Raw genomic sequence first — 16,419 nt, 5'->3', positions numbered from 1 at the left:
TCCTTGCTTATTCCTAACCTGTATTCATTCCTGCTGCAGGCACAGTGCTAACAAAGGTAACTCCTAAACAGCATGGGCTAATCTTTCATCAGCATGGACCTGACCTTCCATTTGAAAGAGAATCTCCGGGGCGCCTGGGCGCCTGGGTGGCTCAGTCGGTTGAGCGGCCGACTTTGGCTCAGGTTATGATCTCACGGTCCGTGAGTTCAAGCCCCGCATCGGGCTCTGTGCTGACAGCTCGGAGCCTGGAGCCTGTTTCGGATTCTGTGTCTCCCTCTCTCTGACCCTCCCCCATTCATGCTCTGTCTCTCCCTGTCTCAAAAATAAATAAACGTTAAAAAAAAAAAGAGAATCTCCCCCCACAACACACAAACCTTGCATTATTTTTTGACATATTTTTAACCATAGGACTTACATGTTTTATTATGTATCTTGTCTTCGACCCTCCCTTCAGTAAGGGATTTTTTGATTAGTTCTTTGCCATATCCCCAGCAACTAAAATTGTGCTTAGCACACAGCATTTGTTGAATGAATAAGTGAGAGAGTCATCCACAGACCGACCATCAGGGGACGACTGAGGAACTTAGTAGAGGCGGAAATAGAACATTTTATCCCGAGCCTCAGGGGCGGTACCGCGAGGTTTGAACTCGCTCGGCCACCATAGTGCTTAGACCGGAAATGATCGGACGCTTCCGGCCTCGGTGGTCCGGGAGGAAGGTTTGGGGCTGTTGGAAACCAAACCTCAAGGTCTTAAGGGAGGTCCTTTGCGGAGCTGAGACTCCAGCCTAGGACTCCAGGTCTCCGGGCCTCCGACGGGACGGCCGCCAGCGTGGCTGCTCGAGAGAATTCAGGGCCAGGAACGGGGCAGCGTGGGTCACCATGGCGACGCCAGCTGGGCTGGAGCGCTGGGTGCAGGACGAGCTGCACTCGGTGTTGGGGTTGAGCGAACGGCATGTAGCCCAATTTCTGATCGGTACCGCGCAGCGCTGTGCCTCGGCCGAGGAGTTCGTGCAGCGCCTCCGAGACACCGATACTCTGGACCTCAGCGGGCCGGCCCGGGACTTCGCCCTGAGACTTTGGAACAAGGTGTGGGAAGGGGTGGGGCAGGGGAGGGGCCCCAGTTTATTTGTCCTGGTGAGACTGGGCTAACTGTTCTTCGGGGAATTAAATAAGCTCAGTTTACAAGCACCTAGCCTTGTCCGTTGTCGCCTGGGTACTGTGCTAGGTGCTGGACGTCCAGCTGTGGGGAGAAGTTCAAGGAGGGTTAAGTGCTACAGAGCAGTGTTTCTTGAATTTTAATATGCAGAGACTCATTCAGGACCCTTGTTAAAGTGCAGATTCCGATTTATTAGTTATGGGATGGGATCTTAATTTTTGCATTTCTAACTAGTTTCCGGGTAAATCCGATAGTCCACAGACTACACTTTGAATAGCGAGGCCAGAGAAGAGAGGTGCTGGGGCACTTGGGTGGCTCAGTGGGTAAAGCGTCCGACTTCAGCTCGGGTCAGGATCTCCCGCTCGTGAGTTGGATGGAGCCCTGCCACCAGCTCTGTGCTGACAACTCAGAGCCTGAATCCTGCTTCGGATTCTGTCTCCCTCTGTCTCTGCCCCTCCCCCGCTCACTCTCTGTCTCTCTTTCTCTCTCAGAAATAAACATTAAAAAATTTAAAAAGAGAGAGAGAGAGAGAAGTTCTGTGGAAGGGCAGAAAAAGGTAGCAGTACTGATTAAGGCATGTGGGCCCAAAAATTCCTTGAAATTTGTCAGAGAAGGGGAAAGTAGTAAAGGTGTAAAGGTGAGCTTCTAGAGGACAGAACTGTGTATTTCTTGTCTTTGTATTTCTCTCACCTGACAGCACCTTACAAAACAGGTATATGGAAGAGTGAAAGTGTTTGGCATGTTCCTAGAATGGCAAATAGCCTGCTTTAGTTGTCTGGTGAGAGATATGGTGCCTGGTGAGAGACAAGTTTAGAATGTAAGTAATATGAGGGTAGATGATTTATGTTAATCTGTTTAGCGTCTCTGGAATCTGATACAGTGCCAGACATATGACAAGCCTTTGCAAATCAATCCTCGTAGCATGTCGGCCGCCAGCATGGCTGCTTCAGAGAATTCAGGGCCAGGAACAGGGCAGCGTGGGTCATCATAGCGACACCAGCTGGGCTGGAGCACTGGGTGCAGTGGTATCAGAATGACTTAATCATGAGGAACAACAGAGGCTGAGCAACTGAGAATTGGTCTTGAGAATGCAAAATAAACTCCATGAAGGCAAGGATTTTTGTCTTTTGTTTATTCCTGTGTTCGTACCTAGCAAGTACCTGGTGCATTGGACAGGTTTCAATAAATGTTAATTACTGGATGAACATGGTGTGAAGCCATTGGGAAGAGGGACAATGAAGGCTGGTTTAAGATCAGGTCATTCCTTAAATTTGGAATGGGGCAAACTTGGTGGGCAGAGATCAGGAGTTGCTCACATCCCATTATCTTCCCTCCTACTGAAAGGTACCACGGAAGGCAGTGGTAGAAAAGCCAGCTCGAGTGGCAGAGCGAGAGGCCCGAGCCCTGCTAGAGAAGAACCTATCCTATAAGTTGCTGGAAGACAGTGAGGAGAGCAGTGAGGAGACCGTAGGTAGAGCTGGGAGCAATGTCCAGAAGAAGCGTAAAAAACGGAAACACCTCAGGAAGAAACGTCAGGATGAAGAGGAAGAAGAGGAGCAAGAGGTTTCTGAGAAGGAGAAGAGAAAGACAGGGTAAGACAGAAGCAGGATGGGGCAGGGGATGATGGGATGATAAACCTTCTAGGAGGCCTTATGTGATCCTTCGGGCTGGGCTGCAGAGGAAGTAAACAGCTGACTGAGAAGCCAGAGTCGGAGGATGAGTGGGAGAGGACTGAGCGAGAGCGCCTTCAGGACCTGGAGGAACGTGATGCCTTTGCTGAGAGGGTTCGGCAGCGGGACAAGGATCGGACTCGAAATGTCCTGGAGCGGTCAGACAAGAAGGTACATAGGAGCAGCATGTTTTATAAATCCCCAGGAATATTCCTGGTTGGGTGTGATTGCAGAGATAGTAATCTTTGGGAAGACCAGCGATGGCCTCTGGTGGTATTCATCTGTATGGTAAGAGGACCCCTCTGGGTGCTTTGGCTAAGGCGACCCTCTGCTGAACCTGTAGCCCTAGAGATTCCCACTGAGAAGGGACATTTCTTCATGCTATGGTATATCAAAACCTTGTGATTCTAAAGGGGGAGTGACTGTGGCTTTGGGAGATTTTGTCCTCACAGCGCTTTACTCTTGGTTTCTTTTCCTAGGCTTATGAAGAGGCTCAGAAGCGCCTCAAGATGGCTGAGGAAGACCGGAAAGCCATGGTGAGTCCCAGTGCCCAAGAAGCCAACATCAGAAAGCAAAAGGAAAGACTTTCTAATGAAGTGGTTTGGGGTAGGGGAAAAAGGACATGAAATACAGTGGGGATGCTGATGGGGTGTCAGGTCCCTGTTGACAGGAGCCTACCAAGGACAAACTTAAGTTGTAGAGGGAAGGAAGCTACACACAAACCCTCCTGACTCCTTAGAATTAAATCACGCTGTGTTCGTAAAGGAAGTGTGAGCTTTCCCTTTTCCTGAGACTTAATGAGATGTAATCAAAAGGCAGCTGGAACATCAAGGGGGGTGGCTGGAGGGCAGGGGCAGGGCAGCTATCCCACTGCCCAGGGATCTGCCTAGGGATATGCTGACCATTCAGCTTGGACACACCTAGTTCCAAATACCTTCCTACCATCTAGTCTCTCTATGCCGGACATGGCCTTGTGATCTTCCTCTAGTTTCCTGAGTTGGTCTTCTTACTGAATGGGGACACAACCCTTGTAATTCATGAACTGAACTTGTTATGGTATAAGTTTAGTTAGGGTAGGTGGTTTTCCAAAGGTTTGGTCTTCCCAAGTAAGGTTATACTTTGGTTTCTCAAAAGAATTTTGAGACTCTTGATGTCCTAAGAATGACCTATTAGAACTCAGGTCTCTCCTGACCAAGCCGTCTCATGACCCACCCCACAAAACAATTGTGGTCAGAGAGTACTAAGACATTTGTCTGTACAGGTGTAAAGTTTTTATTTGCCAGAATTTAATTTTCCTGTTCTTTTTGAATCATGAAAACTTCCAAACAAATAAGAATGTTGAAAGCATTAGTATAATTAACATTCATATAGACTGGATTCAGAAATGGTTAATTTTTTTCTTAAGTTTTTTTTTTTAATGTTTATTTAAAATTTTTTTTTTCAACGTTTTTATTTATTTTTGGGACAGAGAGAGACAGAGCATGAACGGGGGAGGGGCAGAGAGAGAGGGAGACACAGAATCGGAAACAGGCTCCAGGCTCCGAGCCATCAGCCCAGAGCCTGACGCGGGGCTCGAACTCACGGACCGCGAGATCGTGACCTGGCTGAAGTCGGACGCTTAACCGACTGCACCACCCAGGCGCCCCTTAATGTTTATTTTAGAGAGCGAGCACATGTATGAGCGGGAGAGAGGCAGAGAGAGAGAGGGGACAGAGGATCTGAAGGGGGCTCTGTTCTCAGAGCAGAGAACCCCATGCAGGGTTCGAACTCACAAACCGTGAGATCATGATCTGAACTGAAGTAGGATGCTTAACCAACTGAGCCACCCAGGCACCCCTAGAAATGGTTAATAGTGTAGTATTTGCAATGTCTGTGTGAGTGTAGGCTTTTTTTTCTTTTTGAACCATTTAAAAGAGTTTAGACATGGCATTTTATCCTATTAACATGTACCTTCTAAAAATAAAGATATTGTCCTCTAAAGCCATAGTGCCATTGTCACACCCCAGAAGATGAACAGTACTTCTCATGTGTCAACTAGGAACCTGTCCATAGTAAAACTTCCCCAGTTACCCCAAAATGTGTTTAGTAACTGCTTTTCCAAGCAGGAACCCAGTTAAATTTCCTACATTACATTTGGTGTTTCAGACTGTTATATATTTTTTTGTTTCATTCTCTCTCTCTCTCATCTTATACTATGTCCTACATTCTGGATTTATCTGACGCTTATCTTGTGGTATTGAGTTCTTCTATGCCCCATGCTTCCTTTAAAGTGGAAATTGTATCTAAATCTTGCCTCAACTCAGATTAAAAAGTTGTGACAGGAACACCTCTTGGGTGGCGATGTGCACTTCACATTATACCACATCAGGGGGGACATCCTATCCGATGTCTACCTATTAGTGCAGATATCCTTTCTGCCAACAGCCTTTCATCTAATGGTTTTAGTAGCCATTAGATGCAGATCCTTTCCTGAATCTGCTGTTTCACTGGGGATTGCAGAAAGGTGATTTTTGGAGTTTGACATCCCTCCTACATTTTTTGGCTAACCTTGTTATGTAAAGAAGAGCTTTTCCTTAACAAGTAGGAATGAGCTATCATTCCTTTTTAAAAGGCAGGGAAAATGTTTAATTACTAATTTTCAGAGTAAGGAGTTTGGTATAACAGCCACCTCACTGGGGGCAAAAGCTTTTTCCCATTCTTTGTGTGTATGTGTGTCACATTGGACTCACGAATTTCTATTTTGCAGTATTTTACAGTTTCATATCATTATTCTTTTTTTTTTTATTTTGAGAGACAGTGCATGTGCATGAGTTGGGGAAGGGCAGAAAGAGAGGGAGGGAGAGAGAGAGAATCCCAAGCAGGCTTCACTTTGTCAATGCAGAGCCCAATGTAGGGTTCCATTCCATGACAGGGAGATTATGACTTGAGCTGAAATCAAGAATCAGATGCTTAACTGACTGAGCCACCCAGGTGCCCTATCATGATTCTTTTTGATGTTTATATTGCCCTGGGTTGTTTTTGTTTGTTTGTTTGTATGTTTGTTTGTTTGTTTGTTTGTTTTAGTAATCTCTACACCCAGTGTGGGGTTTGAACTCAGGATCCTGAGATCAAGAGTTCCATGCTCTTCTGACTAAGCCAGCCAAGTGCCCCTCAAATTGCCCTGGTTTTTTGTCCATATTTTAAAAGGATGTCTTCTGCTTTACCCATCAGGTTGGAAGGGTATTTGATTGTGTACTCACATTAGATCATGAGCATAAACTTTTAAGTCTTTACAGAACGAACAAGAAAAGCCAAGCAATTAAATCGAATTGGAGTCCCCAACGAAAGGGCTTAATGAGGTTTTGCCACCACAGTAGAGGAGGTTGTTGTGATCCGGAGAAGACAATGTTGCCACAGTGGGAGGGCTCAGGATGAGAGCTGAGAAAGGTCTTATGGATGTGGCCAGTCTTTTATTGGTATCCATAATATGTCCTAAAAAGCTCATATCAAAGGAACCTGTAGAAGCCAAATGACACATTGTAGGAGGCGGGAAGAGGTTAGTTTCAGAGAGCTAGGCCTTTCTGATTACATCTTGCCTTACAGAACACTTTTCTGATGTTATACTTCCATTTTTTTGTATATAGTGTATTTTTCCCCTTTTCCCAAACCATAGTCATTTGATTTAAGACCAGGGAGCATCTAACAGGCTGAAGATTACCTACTGTTTTTGGCACAGCCAGTGGTTTTCGTTTGAGACCTGTGCTTCTAAATGCTGGTATTAGCCCTTTTGTTTTCCTCCTTTCCACTAAGTTGAATAAAATAATAAGAATATAATCTAAAATACTCAAATAATTGCCCTGATGTATTTGTATTGACAAAGATGGTGAGACTGTCCAGAAGTCCTTCCAGTTGGATTGTGCTGCTAGAAGATAGTGTGTGGGGTCAGTGTGTGGCTTTCAGAGAGGCCCAGCTTGGAGTATACCATTAGGTTGGACATTGCAGAGGGACATTGCCAGCCTGTTGGGGAATTTGTCACTTTTACAGATAGATAAGGAAAGGGGTTGCTATTCTAATAAGATAAGGATTTGGTTGCCCTGTCCTGACCCAGGTCCCTGAGCTGCGGAAGAAATCCCGCCGAGAGTACTTGGCTAAGAGGGAACGAGAGAAACTGGAGGATCTGGAGGCTGAGCTGGCTGATGAGGAGTTCCTTTTTGGGGATGTGGAGCTGAGCCGACATGAGCGGCGGGAGCTCAAATACAAGCGGCGAGTGCGGGACTTGGCCCGAGAGTACCGGGCTGCTGGGGAGCAGGAGAAGCTGGAGGCCACCAATCGTTACCATATGCCTGAGGAGACCCGAGGACAGGTGAGATTAAGCAGAATCAGCTTCAGCCCTGCTCCCCAAGCTGAGGGGAGGGAGGTCTTGAAGGCATTGACCAGGGCTGTGGCTGGCCCCTTCTTTGTCTTGCCTTTCCTGGTGGGCAGGGGTAGTGACTGGGGAGGAGGGGCCTGGAAAGAAGGCATCACCTGTCTTCACATGTCCTCTCCATAGCCAGCACGAGCTATGGATCTAGTGGAGGAGGAATCAGGTGCCCCTGGGGAGGAGCAGCGGCGCTGGGAGGAGGCCCGGCTGGGGGCAGCGTCCCTGAAATTTGGGGCCCGAGATGCTGCCTCCCAGAAGCCCAAGTATCAGCTGGTGCTGGAGGAAGAGGAGACCATCGAGTTTGTCCGGGCCACTCAGCTCCAGGGTGATGAGGTGAGCGGGAGAACTCTGGGACATCCTAAGGAGGTTGGGAAGCTGGCTCTGAAGCTCATGCCCTTCTTTCTCCTTCTCAGGAGCCATCAGGCCCACCACCTCCAACCCAGGCTCAGCAGAAAGAGTCCATCCAGGCTGTCCGCCGCAGCCTCCCAGTGTTCCCATTCCGTGAGGAGCTCCTGGCTGCTATTGCTAATCATCAGGTCCTCATCATCGAGGGTGAGACAGGCTCCGGGAAGACCACCCAGATCCCACAGTATCTCTTTGAGGAGGTACAGTCATCCACACCCTCCAGGTTGCTGGGCACTGGCCCTTGACAAGCACAGTCCTGTCAGACCTTCTTTTACGTGGTGTTTTGAGTAGCTGCTTACCTTTTCATCTTCAGTCACTTAGTTTTTTCCTCTAAATTGTGAGTTTCTTAAGAATAAGGACAAACCCTTTATGTTTCTATTCTCACTTCCTGCCACAATGTTTGTGTCTAGTTCCGTACATTCATGTTGGAAGAACATGTAAGCGGATAGATGGTGGGCTGTGGACCTTCCCATGCCAGCCAGCTCAGCTGTTGCTCCTCTGCAGGGGCCAAAGAATGAAGAGTCAAAGGACTCATTTTCCTTTTTCACCTTCTTTTGTTTTCCATTGCATCTGGGTCTGCCCCAGTTATCTGTCCTGTTCCACCTCAAATCTAGCAGGGCCTGAACATGATTACCCAGACGCTGGGACTCTCAGGGCTGGGTGACAACACCCTCAGGGGCCCTAGGTGTGCTGTCCTATCCGTTTGCCCTTGTGGTCTGGTTTTCGTTTCTGTCTGTTCCCTCCATTCCCCCTGCCCTGTCATGAATTTACATCTCTTTCTCTGAATTGTCCTGGGTTCCAGGAGCATATTTAACAAAGGGAAAACCTCTTCTCTTGTCATTCAGGGTTACACAAAGAAGGGAATGAAGATTGCCTGCACCCAGCCCCGGAGAGTGGCAGCCATGAGTGTGGCTGCCCGAGTGGCCCGGGAGATGGGTGTGAAGCTTGGGAATGAGGTGAGATATGTGGGGACCGAAGGGTGAGGGGAGCCTCTAGGGTCTGGGACGTAGCCCACACTGCACAGGGCTTCACACCACAGGTCCAGGCCCTGGCACCTCATCCCCTAGCCCTGCACTCCCTTCAGGGAGCACCAGCCCAATTTTGATTGCTAATGGCCCCCTTAACAGGTTGGCTATAGCATCCGCTTTGAGGACTGCACGTCGGAGCGAACTGTCCTCCGCTACATGACAGATGGGATGCTCCTCCGGGAGTTCCTCTCTGAACCTGACCTTGCAAGTTACAGGTACACAAGGGGTCCCCACCTCCCACAAGAGAGCCACCATCTTCTCCTCTACCCCATCTGCTGCCTTCCTCCCCCTTCAGTACCTTCCTGTATCTCCTTTAATCTCTGGCCTTTCTTCTCTTCATTCTTACCCAGCTAGTTTGGCCTTTGTCTTCTGACTAGCCCACCACTTCTTAGATCTTTATGGTGTGGATGGTACTAGGACTGAACTGCAGGCGCCATGGAGATGGGGTAGAAGAGACTGCAGAGAAGTCCTCTCCCTTCCCTGCCCACCCACCGCCCCCCGCCCTGTTGCTTCCAGAGTGTAGAAAACACCAGGATGGTAAAGTAGTGCTGTAGAGACTTGAAAAGCCATGTGAAGACCCTTTGAAGAAACTTAGAGTGTTCAGCTTAGAGAGAAGAAACTCAGGGGACACATCCTGGTTCCCTCTAAACATGGGAAGGGGTGTTACTTGGAAAAAAAGGTCAGACTTGTTTCACATGACTACAGAGAGTACATGGAGCAACCATGGGAGAGGTTATAGTGAGACAGATTTCAGCGCAATACCAAGAAGCCAGAGTGGTGATCAGAGGGGCTGTCAGTATGCCTGGACCCTCACTCTTGGGCCTTTGGCCAAAGTCTTGGAGTGCCTTGGCCTGTGAATAGTGAGTTCTCAGTGTTGGTGTTGGCCAAGCAGGGCTTTGCATGAACATGTGTTTAGGAGGAGAAGGGATCTGTGCATGGGCTAGTGGTGGGGTCAGGCCAGCTGAGCAATATGTGCCTTTTTAACTTTTAGGAGGCTATAGATTTCTGGTCCTAGGATATCATATATGGAGCAATAGAACAAATATAATTTGAGCCTTCACATCCCTTGCAAAAATCTCAGAACCCATAGAAGGCTAGCCAGTGTAAGAGTGTTTGGGGCATGGGGTTTTCCCATCAAATCAGCCTGCTTTGTGAAACAGCTGGGGACTACACCATCATAGTCGGGTTAGGCACAAAGGGTTGAGCCAGGGGGTGAGCTCCTGCAGGCTTGACTGTCACCTGGAAATCCAAAGACTTGAGCAAGGATAAAGAAGCATGGCACACATGTAACTAAGGAGGAAACCAAGAAGCCTGCAAGGTCCTCTGCAAGGTCCTTTAAGTTTGGGGTAGAAAGACTTAACCGCTCCCTCTCTCCACAAAGAGGCAGCAGGACCAACAGGGACACACCACAGCAGTCCATTGGGAGCCTGGGAACTTCTGGGCTGTTCAGATCGTGGTGGCTCAGATCTGTCTGTTCATCCCCAGCCAGCCTGGGGAGCCCAGCCTTATTTGAAGAGGCCCTGCTCTCACTTTTTTTCCGCTTTAAAACAGATATTCTTACTTCTGTTGACTCTGACAGACCTTTGACTCTGATCCAGAGAGGATTGTCTGACTTGTCCTGGCCTTGGCTTCCAGCCTCCAGATCTTGGTTATTGTTGTCTGCCAGGCTGGAATAGGCTGCAGACCCTGGGGTCTTGACCTTCTTTAACTTTTTGTTGGTCTTCCTTAACTGGGGTGATTGGCTTCTCCTTGGAACTCCCTCCTCCCACATTCACCTTTGGGCTCTTTACTTCCATTTGTGCCCTTATCCAGGGCACCCTAGTGTCCTCTCCTGCAATGCCCAGCTTTCCTTGCTCACTGCTCCCTGTTCTTTCCCCAGCGTGGTGATGGTAGATGAGGCTCATGAACGGACCCTACACACAGACATTCTCTTTGGGTTGATCAAGGATGTTGCTCGCTTCCGGCCTGAGCTGAAGGTCTTGGTGGCTTCAGCCACACTGGACACTGCCCGTTTTTCCACCTTCTTTGATGACGCCCCTGTCTTCCGAATCCCTGGACGCAGGTTTCCAGTTGACATCTTCTATACCAAGGTGCTCCCCTCAGGGAGGATGGACTTAAGTGTGAGGCACCAAAGCTTGAGCCTTTGGAGAAGGTTGTTGTAAAGAAGGAAGGGGAAATGGAGAGTCCAAAGGGGAACTGGGATAAAGTGGTTACTGAGCTGGGAGAAGAGGAAGAGGTTTCCTGAACAGATGGCCTTCCTGTGACCCTTCTCCTCCTCATTCCCAGGCTCCAGAGGCTGACTACCTGGAAGCTTGTGTGGTGTCTGTGCTGCAGATCCATGTGACCCAGCCTCCTGGGGATATCCTGGTGTTCCTGACAGGACAGGTGTGAGGTGTAGGGGAGGGATGATGATGTGTGTATCCCAGGGGAAGACAGAGCTGGCATGTCAGCTGTATGTCACTGGACTGTTCTCCCCATCCCAAATCTAGGAGGAGATTGAGGCCGCCTGTGAGATGCTCCAGGATCGCTGCCGCCGCCTGGGCTCCAAAATCCGGGAGCTCTTGGTGTTACCCATTTATGCCAACCTGCCTTCTGACATGCAAGCTCGAATCTTCCAGCCCACACCCCCTGGGGCACGAAAGGTTAGTTGGAGAAACCCACACAACTAGTAATGGAAAAGAGAGTATGTGCCTGCCCTGTGCAGGATATGTCCTGGGCACTGTTACAGCTACAGGGTTCAGTAAGAGTCCCTCACTTCCAGAGCTGGAGAGAGAGAATAATTCAGCATGAACTGAGACATAGCCAAATACATGATCTGTTAAGTAGCACTGTAGGGGTGCAGAGGAGGAGGGAGGTCCTTGGTGTGCCAGCAGGTTAGATTTGATCTGGACCTTTAAGAAAAATGGTGGGGAATATCAGAGCAAGGCCTAAGGTGAGTTTGAGATCAGAGCGTTATCTAGAAGGCTGAGTGGAAAGTTCACAAGGTGAAAACTTTGGACTGATATTAGGGAGGGCTTTTCATAGCAGTTGAAAGCATTTGGACTTTAGACGATTGGGTGGCATTCAAAAGGTTTTGAGTAAAGATGTAACTTTCATTCAACAAATATTTAACAAGCTCTCCCACATGCCAGTTACTGTTCTAGGGAACGAAGATACAGTGATGAACTAAGTCCCTAGCCTCCCAGAGTTTATAGTCTAACAGAGGTTAGGAGACAGTGGACATGTAAATACACAATGCTGATTTATGACAAATGCTAATGCTGTGGAGAAATACAGTGCAGCTTGGGAAGATGGAGACTGACTCTAGGGGGTGGGAGTGAGGAATGGCAGGAAAGTATTTTCCTTGGGGTGTAGGGAAGGCCTCTCCCTCTCCAGTAAGGTGAAAGGGAAGCTGAGGCCTGAACCTGGTGAGGGAGGGAGCCAGGCTGATAATCTGGGAGATGAGTGTGTCCAGCAGAGGTAAGAGCTTATGCAAAGGACCTGAGTGAGGAGTATGCTCGGACCAGCCTGGGACCCTGGCTGGGAGCCCTTACTCAGAGGTAAGGTCAGAATGGTAGCCAGGGCTGGAGGACTAAGGGCCTTAAGGGACTTGTATATAATTCTCAAGTAGGCAGGAAGCCATTGAAGGATGGGGTTAGAGATGTGACAAGTTAACATTTTTAAAGAACCATCTGGATGCCAGGTAAACAGGGCTTGGAGTAAAGCCAGGAAGACACATGAGGAGGCTATTGCAGGAAGTAGTGGGGGAGGGTGAATGTGAAACTGGTGTTGGACAAGATGGAGGCAGGGACCTGGACCCACCCTCTCCCATTTCTGAAAAAAGTTCTAACTCCTCTTCTCCCTATTCCCTTTCCACATCATGTCCCTGTTTATCCCTACTTCTCCCTTGCCCCTGCCTGGCCTTGGGCCCCTCTCCTGCCTTTGGATATGAATCCCCTCAGCTCTTGCCCCTTGTCTGCACCTACTTGTCTACTTGAATCTTCCAGGATTACTTTTTCTAGGTAACTTGGTGGGTGGGGTCCCTGGGTGATTCTACATCCTTTCACTCAGGTGGTTGTGGCAACAAACATCGCTGAGACGTCACTCACCATTGAGGGCATCATTTATGTGCTGGATCCAGGGTTCTGTAAGCAGAAGAGCTACAACCCTCGCACAGGCATGGAATCCCTTACTGTCACACCCTGCAGCAAGGTCAGCCTGATTGGGCTCTAGCAGGGTCTCCATGGGGAAGGTTCAACTCAGAAACCTGTGGGAGCTTCTCAGAGGACAGGAAATAAGCAACCTATATCCTCTCAGATTTCTTTTTCTTTCTTTCTTTCTTTTTTTTTTTTTTTACCATTTATTCACTTCTGAGAGTGAGAGACAGAGCATGAGCGGGGGAGGGGCAGAGGGAGAGGGAGACACAGAATCAGAAGCAGGCTCCAGGCTCCGAGCTGTCAGCACAGGGCCCAACGCGGGGCTAGAACTCATGGACTGCGAGATCATGACCTGAGCCGAAGTTGGATGCTCAACCGACTGAGCCACCTAGGTGCCCCCTTTTTTATAAATGTTCATTTATTTTTGAGAGAGAGAGAGACTGAGTGCGAGTGGCAAGGAGGGGCAGAGAGAAAGGGAGATACAGAATCCAAAGCAGGCTCCATGCTGTTAGCACAGAACCCAACGTGGGGCTCAGACTCACTAACCATGAGATTGTGACCTGATCGGAAGTCAGATGCTTAACCGACCAAGTCACCCAGGTGCTCCCATCCTTTCAGATATCTTGCATAAATATTGCCCTTTGTCTTTTCCCTCATCAGATTGTCAGCTGTCCTGCTTCTCCTTTCTTTCCAGGCCTCAGCCAATCAACGAGCTGGTCGGGCGGGTCGGGTGGCTGCAGGGAAGTGCTTCCGCCTGTATACCGCCTGGGCCTATCAGCATGAGCTGGAGGAAACCACTGTGCCAGAGATCCAGAGGACCAGCCTGGGCAATGTTGTGTTGCTGCTCAAGAGCTTAGGTTATTGGGGTCCCCCAGTTTTCCTGAGAGGAGGGAGGTGGGGTTAGAGTCACTGGTCCCTGCAGAGAAACTGTCTATTCCCTCACATCTTTCTTTAGGGATCCATGACCTAATGCACTTTGATTTCCTGGACCCTCCACCATATGAGACCCTGCTGCTGGCCTTGGAGCAGTTGTATGCTCTGGGAGCCCTCAACCACCTTGGGGAGCTCACCACGGTGAGGTGGGAGGGCAGCATGGGCTGGGCAGGATGAAGGGATTGGGGGTAACCTCTTGAATGGTGGAGAGACACCTGAAGGAGGACTGGCCTCAACTCTCTTTCCTTCCTTAGTCTGGTCGAAAGATGGCAGAGCTACCGGTGGATCCCATGCTATCTAAAATGATCTTGGCCTCTGAAAAGTAAGCAACCCTCACCCTGCCCAAACCCCCAGCACACAAACCGGCTGTGCCTCTTTCTGTCTCTTGGGGCCATCTTTGTTATCTTGCTTTTTTTCTCTACTGTATTATTCTTTAACAAGTAAGTTAGAAAGCTCTTACTGCCCCTTTTGAGGCTCACAGGGGGCAGTAAGACACTGTCTTGCCCTTCCTTGATCGTGATATGAAATGGATAAGATTGACTAACAGAAAATTTGGGGGCATGAATGGATGTGGAAGTCCCTTCACACCTGTGCAGAGTGCTATTTGTGGACTGGTTTGGGGACTTACTCATTCCTAAGGTTTCAGACTGTAACATTCAGATGTAGTTGTGGAGGGATCACCTTTAAATGCCATTCCCCTGCCATGGTTGAGGTCAGAGGTGATTACATGAAGTGCTGTCTTTCCCTGATGCGCACAATACACACCTTCCCCCTATAGAACCCTCAGAAGTCCCAAGTGCTTTCCTGTCCCCACCTCCAAGGATAGCCCTCCTCTGTTATGTTTCATGTCCTCGACACCCATATTGCCATTGCTGCAACCAAAATCTGTCTGCTCTGGTTTGTAGCCATTATCCTAACCAACAGTTTCCATGTGAGGACATAGCTACACACAGTGATCACTTTTCCCCTCACCGTATGTCTGTTCCTGTGTGTCTTCCTTTGAATCCTCATGTTTTCCCCTTCCTGCCCCAGGTATAGCTGTTCAGAAGAGATCCTGACAGTGGCTGCCATGCTCTCTGTCAACAATTCCATCTTCTACAGACCCAAGGACAAGGTCGTCCATGCCGACAATGCCCGTGTCAACTTTTTCCTCCCTGGTGGGGACCACCTGGTTCTGCTAAACGTTTATACACAGGTCACTGGGCATGGATGATGGGAATGAGGGAGACATGAGGGGAGACTCTGGTTCTGCTACTTACCCCCCAACTTCTACCCCCTTTTTTTAACCATCTTCACAGTGGGCTGAGAGTGGTTACTCTTCCCAGTGGTGCTATGAAAACTTTGTACAGTTCAGATCAATGCGCCGAGCCAGGGATGTGCGGGAACAGCTGGAGGGGCTCTTGGAACGAGTGGAAGTTGGTCTCAGCTCCTGCCAAGGGGACTATATTCGTGTACGCAAGGTCAGCGTTTCTTTAGTCTGCTGTTCCCCACACCCCCTCAATCTATGGAGCAAGCTTCTCCAGCGGCCTGCAGCCATCCCTCCAGCCTGAGGATATGTCCTCTTCCCCTGTGGAAAGTGTGCTCTTCTGTGCTTTCTCCCCCCACGCCAATGAAGGTTCCTTCTCAGTGGGTTCTTCATGCATCCTTTACCTTTCTAGTTCTCCAGAAGCCTGAACTAAAAAGGTAGTGAGTGCTTAGGGTGCTTGGATATCTGGCTTTCTGGTTGACTTTCTTTCCTGTCTGCCCCTAAGGCCATCACAGCTGGTTACTTTTACCACACGGCGCGACTGACTCGTAGTGGCTATCGCACAGTCAAACAACAGCAGACAGTGTTCATTCACCCCAACTCCTCTCTCTTTGAGGAACAGCCACGCTGGCTGCTCTACCATGAACTTGTCTTGACCACCAAGGAATTCATGAGACAGGTGAGGGGACCTTCCCCTGCCCAGGAAGGTGGAGATGTGTGGGGCGGTGGGATCCTAGCAAGCTCAAAATCCAGATTCAAGTTGCTGAGACCAGCAGAGAAAGGAAAACACATTGATTTAAGGTAGGATAAAATAGAAAGACATTGTTTCTAACAGCTGTGTCAGCATCTACTAAGATCTGCATACTCATTCAATGAATTAGTGAATGAGAATGCCTGTTGTCTCAGTATTTTCAGATGCTGGGGTGAGAATGGTGAACAAAGCAGATGTGGTCTCTGTCATGAGTGTAGTTTATATAGCTTTATGATCAGATTTTTTAGGGATAGTTTGCTTGGGATCCTGAATGACATGTAGAGGTGTGTCTTCCTTTGGGGTATATAGTATTAGAACCTGGCACCTTTCCCCTAGCCCTGTAGTTAAAGGTGGAAAAAAAGAAACTTTTTGGTCAAATACGTACATTATGAATCTAGGTTGGAAAAAGGGGAACCCTGCTAATTTTTTTGATCTCTTCTAGGTATTAGAGATTGAAAGCAGTTGGCTTCTGGAGGTAGCTCCCCACTATTATAAGGCCAAGGAGCTAGAAGATCCCCATTCTAAGAAAATGCCAAAAAAAATAGGCAAGACACGAGAAGAGCTAGGGTAAAGAGAAGGGAACACAAACAACCCAACGCCAGCTCCTTTTCTTTCTGTAGTATTATTTAATATCTATTAATAAAAGTATTTTTGGAATAAAGCTTGTAGGAACTTTTGAGATGCAGAGAAAGTGA

At 48.6% G+C, this 16,419-nt stretch overlaps 1 protein-coding gene across 1 annotated transcript; it reads left to right on the top strand.

Annotated features, from left to right (window-relative positions):
• The first annotated feature begins 358 nt into the window (after positions 1-358).
• DHX16 (DEAH-box helicase 16) lies at positions 359-16,385 on the top strand. The gene is made up of 20 exons (XM_043590985.1): positions 359-1,086; positions 2,501-2,748; positions 2,835-2,997; positions 3,306-3,362; positions 6,914-7,168; positions 7,355-7,558; positions 7,639-7,830; positions 8,476-8,586; positions 8,758-8,873; positions 10,538-10,748; positions 10,945-11,043; positions 11,148-11,300; positions 12,709-12,849; positions 13,489-13,651; positions 13,750-13,868; positions 13,982-14,049; positions 14,760-14,922; positions 15,026-15,187; positions 15,479-15,652; positions 16,167-16,385. The coding sequence occupies exons 1-20, from the start codon at positions 880-882 to the stop codon at positions 16,293-16,295; spliced, it is 3,135 nt and encodes a 1,044-aa protein (XP_043446920.1). The 5' UTR covers positions 359-879; the 3' UTR covers positions 16,296-16,385.
• The last annotated feature ends 34 nt before the right edge of the window (positions 16,386-16,419 follow it).

Source organism: Prionailurus bengalensis, chromosome B2 (genome assembly GCF_016509475.1).
Source record: "Prionailurus bengalensis isolate Pbe53 chromosome B2, Fcat_Pben_1.1_paternal_pri, whole genome shotgun sequence".
Lineage (NCBI taxonomy): Eukaryota > Metazoa > Chordata > Mammalia > Carnivora > Felidae > Prionailurus > Prionailurus bengalensis.
Note: the sequence above shows the minus strand (reverse complement) of the source record. Positions and strands in the feature narration are given on the sequence as shown.

What these genes read in the sequence shown, in the direction of transcription:
- DHX16 (XM_043590985.1), top strand. Translation starts at nt 880, where the DNA reads ATGGCGACGCCAGCTGGGCTGGAGCGCTGGGTGCAGGACGAGCTGCAC. An exon ending in CCCTGAGACTTTGGAACAAG is followed by an intron (nt 1,087 to 2,500) that starts GTGTGGGAAGGG and finishes TCCTACTGAAAG; the next exon opens with GTACCACGGAAGGCAGTGGT. An exon ending in CTCAGCTCCAGGGTGATGAG is followed by an intron (nt 7,559 to 7,638) that starts GTGAGCGGGAGA and finishes TCTCCTTCTCAG; the next exon opens with GAGCCATCAGGCCCACCACC.